This window comes from Haemaphysalis longicornis, unplaced genomic scaffold (genome assembly GCF_048455015.1).
Source record: "Haemaphysalis longicornis isolate Haplotype H1 unplaced genomic scaffold, Haemaphysalis longicornis Haplotype H1 scaffold_11, whole genome shotgun sequence".
NCBI classification, from domain to species: Eukaryota; Metazoa; Arthropoda; class Arachnida; order Ixodida; family Ixodidae; genus Haemaphysalis; species Haemaphysalis longicornis.
Window position 1 is genome coordinate 120,489,688 of NW_027526214.1, and position 8,240 is coordinate 120,497,927.

General features: G+C 52.0%; 1 protein-coding gene across 1 annotated transcript; it reads right to left on the reverse strand.

Moving 5' to 3' along the window:
* Positions 1 to 6,535: 6,535 nt before the first annotated feature.
* Positions 6,536 to 7,927, reverse strand: LOC144160777 (uncharacterized). Its single transcript, XM_077691944.1, has one exon. It carries the CDS (start codon positions 7,925 to 7,927, stop codon positions 6,536 to 6,538), a length of 1,392 nt encoding a protein of 463 aa, XP_077548070.1.
* Positions 7,928 to 8,240: the final 313 nt, after the last annotated feature.

Here is an 8,240-nt window from a genome sequence, read left to right on the forward strand (position 1 = left end):
GGAGCGGGAGGAGCAGGAAGAGGTACAGAAGGAGGAAATACTTCTATTGAGATTTCTGAACGGCCCAGAGTGCGGCCCAGGGTAGTGGTTCCTTCCTGAGTGTAGCCCATATTCACTCCGCGCCGCCTGTGTTCTGCCCACCAGCTGAAGCTGGGTAGGCAGAGAGGGTCTGGACAGCAGAATCTCCCATTGCTTTTGTTTGGTAGTTGATGAAAAGAGAGGATGGTGCTTTGGGCTAAAGTCATAAACCCCGATTATGTGGCAGAGTGTTCCTACTATGAGCAAAATTTAAATTGAGCATCGTAGCTATTCGGGTGCATTAAGTGAAGACGCGTCCGGTGTGGGAAGGAGCCGGATTGTATGAGCCGTACGGTAGTTTGTTGTTCTATGGAGGGGTCAGGGTAAGGCGAAGGTAGGGTCTGCATCAGAAGGTGATAAGCTGGGTTATGTCCCTGAACGAGACAAGCGGGTGATTGTCCTCGTGCAGCTCCATAACACGGGGGTGAAAGTGCAGGCTTAGTGGACGCATTCGTTGCCCTCTATGAAAGCGTGAGCGGGTGTCCAGATGAGCTGAATGGAACCATTTGGGCAGTGGTTTTTAGCACACGCAGTGAAGGTCGGGACTCCAAGCCCGACAGGTAATTCCGGTAGGCTTGTTGGGAATTGGTGACTACTTTACGAACCCCGGATTGAGAGCCCAGGCGATAGCTGCCTCTTTTGCTGCCATCATGTCTTCGGTCTTGAGTGAGGTACAAGCAAGAAGATTGGTTCTGGAGGTAGCCACGATGATGGCGTACTACTGCTTTCTATGTTTGGAGGCGTCTGTATAGATAACTTCGTGATACCTACCGAGAGTGGCGTTGAGCGCTTGAGCCCGTGCTTGTCGGCGACCCTCGTCTTCTGAGGGCTTCATACTTCTAAGCAAAGGGAGCATATTTATTTCTTGTCGCCAAAAGCCCAGGAGTACATCAAGCGGAGTGACTTTCTGTGCTGCCCAGCCAATCTGGTGAACGATGCGGCGACCCGCCGCAGTTCTGCTCGTTCGGAGCTTCTGGATAGAAAGATGACCCTCTATCAGCTCTTCCACCGTGTTGTAGGTCCCTGTGCTAAGCAGCCTCTCTGTTGACGCACTGATTGGAAGACCAATGGCTTGCTCCACAGCCTTTCTAATCGTTATATAAAGCATCTTTATGTCCTCCTTGCCGAGAAGAAGACAGGGGGTTGACGTAATTCTCGAGAGGACGAAAGCTTGAACTAATCGTAAGGTATCGGATTTCTTGAGGCCTCGCTTGTTAGCGGCAACTCGCCTGATCATGCGTTTTATTTATTGATGCTGTGTTTGAGGCACTGCAAGGATATGTCACTCTTGGTGTTGGCCTGAAAATGTAGGCCCAGAATTTTGATGCTGGGGCTTGGGGTAATGGCCTGTCCATTAAGGAGCATTTGAATGTGTTTTTTGATGTATTGTCTGGCGTGAGGGTGAACGACAAGGCGCAGATATTTTAAGTGCGAATGCACTTCTTAAGCGAGCCTGAATCGTCCGCCGCCGTAGTCCGCATAGCAACAGCTGCGGGTGCGCGCGCTCCTCGTCTTCCCTAGCAACGGGGGGAGATGGGCGCGCGCTGCCTGGCCGCTGACATGGCACATACCCACGTAGGGGATTGGCCAGGAATCGGGCGTGAGAAGGGCTAATGCACCCGCTTAAAGGAGTACTGACACGAAATTTCAAAGCTGAGATCCGCTCTAGCAATCAAGTACAACGACAACACAAATAGGTGTCTTTCTTCTTTGCATCTTTCTTTCTTTGTAGTTGTGTGTGTGTGTGTGATCTGTCTTTCGCGAACATAACCGAACCGGGCAAATTCAACTCGTGCGTTCGCACTTTCACATTCTTCCCCTCGGGGAAATGCGGGGAATTTTTTTTTACGCAAACACTGGAAGCCACACCCATTGGCGTACTAGAAGTGAGATGCCATAGGTTGGTGTCAGATTCCTTTATCGCTATCTATTGCGTGGCATTTAGCAAGAATGCAAGGATTAAACCCGTAGATGTGCTTGGTCAGTGCACCACTTGTCTTCCGCGTCTCCGCGTGGGCTCGTAGCTGAATCAGTAAGACTACGGGCTCTTGCTTTGTTACTCTGTTAGTTCCAGGTTCGATTCTTGGCGGTGCGGTAAATTGTTTTATTTGTTTGCGGGAGTTTTCTCGTGACACCAACGGTCGCGAAAGAACCCTTGGGGGGTAGAGGTAGAAAGCTTTGCTTTAAAACAAACGCCGGGAACCCTCGTAGGCCCAAACTTTCAGCCATGCAAATCGCAGCATTTTATTTGGAGTCCACGGCATTATCGACGAGATAACACGACCGTAGAGCGACAGTGAACATCGGGCGGTAAGTTGCGGCATGAGTTACAATGAAGGTTGCGTTTGATATTCTTGGGTGCGTTATCAAGATGACAGTGTTTTTGTATAGTTATTACAACAGTGCAGCCGTCCAATTCAGTCATTGGCACAGAAATGTGTGTCTCATTTCCGTTTGCCGATGGAGACTCCGGGCGATCCTTGTAAGCGTTTTTCGTGTGCAGAAGCGGCATAAATAATTAGGCAGGCAGACGGAGAGCGGGCCAACAACCGAGAGTAATTTTTGCGCTGCATCGATTTGTCGTAAGCAGAATCACGCCAGACTCCACGTTGTGGCGTTTCATTATACTATTGCTCATTCTTTGGTACTTCTGAAGTCGTCGGCGTTCAGTTGCGTCTTACATCTGCTGGGTTAGTACAATATTTTGAGCGCGTCTTCATAATGTTAGAATAAACGCCCCCTGATAGGGAATAAGCGATCGCCATGTCTGCGGTGGCGTGCGATTATCTGCGCCGTCTATTCCGGCTTCACACGGGTGTTTAAATTCTGCGCGTGCAGGAATTCCTCCTGCATAGTAGGACAGGCATACGACAGACATCGTTGCGAAAGAAAAGATGGCTCTGGGGAGAGCGAAGAAGGGAAGAGCCATGTACAGAGGCACAGCGACGAGAGGGCAAACGAAGGAAGAAGAGAGCAAAGGGAAAGCTGGGCGCCCGGCGGCGCGTGGACATTATCGCCCCGAGCAAAAACGTATTTCTGGGGCACAGTTGGCGCTCTTCTTTGTATCTTGCTCCGTGGTTGGGGCCATGTAAACCTCTTTCAACAAGCCAGCGTCTTCTGGCACTGCGGTTCTGCTATAAACTGTTTGTGTCCAACTGCCAACCTTCGGCGGACTCAGGTGACCGCTTCTTTTTGGCGGATTAGCTATCTGTTCGCATAGTTGCTACTTAAAAGGTTTCTTTCCGCTTGCAACAGTTTTATTAGTGACATGTACGAAATTTGTAACCACACGTACTCACCATCCTGCAATATTGTCGTTTTAATGCGGCTCTGCTCGTGTTTGTGGGCGATGGCGAGTGTTAATGGCTTGTTGCGGGGCCCAGAAACTCGTTCGCGAGCAAAACCGTCTTGGGCAAGGCGTTTTTTTTTTGTCTTTAATGTGGCACCATTCACATCATTTGTTATCCTTTACGACGGTTTTAGAAAAGCTTCCTTGTGCAAACCAATCTTAATCTTTTAGCCAAAATGACCTTGCAGCACGAAGTGGGCATGCATTTGGCGCATCACAATACGTTGTTGGCAATCATTTCGTGTGTGCGTGTGGTTAGTGAGGGCATTGTGACACGCTTTTAATAATGTTGCACTTTTTTGCTGCATCCAGCAGCTTGTTTGCCCGGATTGCCTGCCAAGGGATGCTTATTTCGTTAAGCATTTTTATGTTGAAGGTCAAGCCAATCGGATTTCGATAACAGATTGATATTCAGCGGGAACAAATCGGATAACCACACAGGGCAGGAGCACTGCTTTTGTGGAGTTCTCTGTCGTTCGCCCTTCGTTTCATTCATCATAGATTACATATTTACTTCTGCGTGAACGGTGTTTCATTCTTCATGTTCTACTTCTTTCTCTTGCAGCATTTTCTGACTGCAGTCACGGTGGCCATAGCCTGCCTGCAGCACTCATCGGGCCAATCTAATGGGAACTGATTTGTGCAGGGCCCTTGTCGCAACCTACATTATTCCTGGCCTTCGCTTACATGCAATTGAACGTACAAATCCAGCGCTGCCTGATCAGCGTGCGTACATTTAAAGCTAGGGCTTGCAGTAGCACGGTAGCCGATAGCCATTACGACAGAAGCGTGTCTACTTTAAGTCATACTCGTATATTTAGGGCAATGTCAAAAACGCAACCTGATTTACGTATCCTAACCTTTTCAAGCATCAATATTTTTTAAAAAAACTAGTGAAACAATGAAGATGTAATATCTTATGCACTGTTTATTTATGACCCTCATTTTTTCGTTAAAAAGGTATGACCGATCATTTATGTACCACGTAGTGAAGTCCAAGTAGAAATAGCCATATGCACTACTGATACTGTGGCATCTATGAGTCGAGCTAACTGGACTCTCGTGTAAACGGCCAAGTACGCAAGTTCCGTCACGACGAAACTTGCGCTGAAGCCATTGTACCTAAAATATATTGCAGCACTCCACAGGCTTGTTCGCAATATATTTCACTTTTTTCAATGGAGGCAGATACAGATACAGATACAGAGGCAGATACAGATACAAAATCATGGGAGACGCACCACTCTCAGGCCCACGGTAGCATTTAGTGGCTCCGGCTGGCTGCCAGTGGAGGTGGGGGCGATTGGTTGGTAAAAACTTTATTGAGTGCCTGCAGAGCTTTCGTTAACCGGGCCTAAGTCACCCGCTTGGAGGGGTCGCCACTGGCCCTCTTCGCCCGTTTGGGGGCGTCGAAGTCTTGCCGCTTCACCGCCTCAGAGGCCTGCTGGACGGCCCAGAGTTGATCGTCGAGGCTGGGACTGCACAAGGCAGCGGTCAGCCGCGGCGGCAGGATTCCGGAGATAGCACTGTGCGGATCCTTGATACAATCCCAGAGCATGTGGGCTAAGGTGGCCACTTCTTTGCGGCAGACTTTACATGTGTTTGTTGTGTAAATTTCCGGATACATTCTGTGATAGTGCGCCGGTCTAGGGTACGTGCGCGTCTGCAGTTGCCTGAGTGCGACCGCCTGTGACCTGTGGGTGGGCAGAGGAAAGGTCCGTCGGGCCAAGCGGAAGGCCTTGGTGATTTCGTTGTAGCTTGACATTCGGTCCTTCATGCCGTAGCACGGACGGTCGTCGCCGGCGCGGTTTGTGAGCTAGCGCGCCCTGGCGTGTGCCGTGTCATTGCCGTTACGGTGGTTCGCGGAGACTTCCCTCATGTGTACGGGGAACCACTAGAGCCGTGCTTGTGTTTCAAGCTCTCGGAGGACTTGCCGTCGACTTAGGGTTCCGGACGCTCGTGGCGATATCCATACTTAGGCGAATTTTCTGATCGCTTGTATCGGGTCGCAGAGGACCGTTTTGCACGCCGGGTACGCGAGGGCAAGGGCAACTGCTATTTCCTCCGCTTCTTCTGCGTGCTGGCATTCCACGAATGCTGATATCTTTCTTGCACCTTCTGAATCGACGACCGCCACGGCAAATGAGGAGCCTCTCTCGTACTCGGCGGCGTCCACAAATCGCGTACCCACGTCGTTGCCTTGAGCGTTGAGGAGAGCCTTGGCTCGGGCCTCTCTTCTGCCTCGGTTGTACTCCGGGTGAACGTTTCTAGGGATCTAATTGTCTCTAATTGTCTGCCGGATGGTGTCTGGGACGGTGACTTTAGGTCCCTGCTGTTTGTGATATCTAATGCCGAGGGCCTTGAGGATGTGGCGGCCAGCGTTCCTGCCAGACAACCTCTCCAGTTGCAAGGTGTGCTGTGCCTCTGCGATTTTCTTCAATGTGTTGTGGATTCCCAGCTGGAGCAGGCGGTCCGCGACAGTGGATTCGGGCAGGCCCAAGGCGATCTTGTAAACCCTGCGTATGAGGGCGTCGATCTTGTCTTCTTCTTGCCGGTACCAGTTGTGAAACGCCGCGACATAAGCGATGTGGCAATGACGAACGAGTGGATGAGTCGCGTAAGATTTTCTCCCCTCATTCCTCTCCTTCTGTTGGTGATTCTCCTAAGGAGTCTCATGGCGTTGGACGTCTTATGTGTTAGTCTGGTGATGGCTCCGCCGTTGTGTCCCGTGGCATCGATTATCATGCCGAGGACTCTGAATTTCGGGACAATAGGGATGTCCGTGCCGTCACTCGTGGGCAGACTGATTTCCTGAAACTTTCTTCGTGGTTTGAGTTGACCGCGTTGTGCAGGGCGGTAGAGCAGGAGTTCTGATTTCCTTGAAGAGCAGCGCAGGCCCGTTCCTTGTAGATGAGTTTCTATTGTGTCGATTGCAGACTGCAGCGTCGACTCGATGGGACCGCCACTACCTCTGCACACCCACAGAGTTATATCGTCAGCGTATATGGAGTGCCGGACGTCTTCAATGTCTCGGAGTTTCTCTGCCCCCCGATCATAACCAGGTTGCAGAGTGTGGACGAGATGACCTAGCCCTGCGGGGTGCCGACGCTACCCAGCGTTTGTTCTTCCAGCTTGAGATCTCCTGCCACTAGAACGGTGCGTCTGTCTGTCTGTCAGGAAGTCTTTCACGTCGTTGTACGTGCGTAGGCCAGGCTTTCGTTGCGAAATTTGTCGCAGGATCGCCGAGTGCGAGACCTTGTCGAAGGCGCTTTCTAGGTCGAGTCCCAGGATCGCCCAGGTCCCTCTGGTCTCGTTGTCCAGCACGTGGTGTTTCAATTGAATCATGGCTTCTTGCGTGCCCAGATGTTGGCGGAAGCCTGTGATGGACGGTGGGTATATTCCTTTCTGCTCCAGGTACACTTGCCATCGGTTGAGCAGTGCGTGCTCCATGGCTTTGCCGACGCACGATATCAGCGATATGGGGCGGAGGTTGTCGAGGCTCGGCGGTTTGCCTGGTTTGGGGATTAAAATTGTCTTCACGGTCTTCCACTGGAGCGGGAGGCTGCCTCGCCGCCAGCAGGCATTGATATAGTCTGTCAGTTGCTCCACCGAGCGGTTGTCCAGATTCTTCAGTGCGCGATTCGACAGCCGGTCGGGGCCCTGCGCCGACCTGCTGTTGAGTTCGTGCAGTGCTGTTCTGATCTCTTCCGCGGTGAAGCCTCTGTCTAGTTCTTGGTTGGGCTCTCCCGTGTACGAGTCGTGCTGCACGGTTGGAGTCTGCGGCAGGTATTTTGCTCGCAGGCGGGCGGCAACCGCATCTTTCCCGCGTTCCGCGAGCTCCTTGTGTAGCAGGCGTGCGAGGCGGTCCCTCTGGTGAGACTTGGTGTTTGTTTCATTTAGCAGACGCTTTAATAGGCTCCGCGCTTTGCCGTTGTGCAGTTGGCCGTCCACCGCGTTGCACAGCTCATCCCATTGCTGGCGGCTGAACGTGCGGCAGTGCTCTTCGATGAGGCGCTTGAGCTCCGAAACCTTCTTTCTGAGTCTCCAGTTGAGCCTCTGTGTCTTCCATCTGGCTAGAATGGAATTCTTTGCCTCTATGACGTGCGCCAGACGGCTGTCCATCCTGTCCGTGTCGACGTCAGTCTCGACCGTCTTGGTACGCGCTCTAGCGTCCTCGACCAAGGCGTGGGACCACGCTACGATGTCCGGGATTTCTTCTGCTTCGAGTAGTAGTCGGTTGCGTTGCTTTCTAAATTCCTCCCAATCCGCCCACGTAAAGGTGCGTTTGGTGCCTTGCATTGTGTCCGGTGTTCGGATGTGTATTTCGACGATAGCGTGGTCACTGCCCATGTCGACCATCGTATTGCTCCACGTGACGGTCGCGGTCCCCGTGTTTCTGAAGAACGTCAGATCCGGGGTCGTGTCCCTGGTGGCCGAGTTGCCAAGTCTCGTCGGGTGCGCCGCGTCGGTGATAAGCGCGAAGTCCAACTCCTTGTGCATCTTGTGCGAGGCTTCTCCCCTTGGCCGTGCTGTAGCCGTAACCCCTTGCCGCCTCTGGCGCGTTAAAGTCGCCTCCAACGATCTGCGTCTGGGACCCGGCGGTCTTGATTGCCTTCTGGAGCAGCGCCCGGTACCTCTGGCGTCGTTTCAACGGGTTGCTGTACAAATTTAGTACGAGTATGCTTTGCTTCCTTCGTTTGGTCGCTATGAGTCCCACGAAACAGTGCTCTACTTGAACCCCACCGAGCTCGTGGTCGACGAATGTAAGGCCCTTCCTGACGAGCGTGCATACTCCCCTTCCTTCTATCGTGCA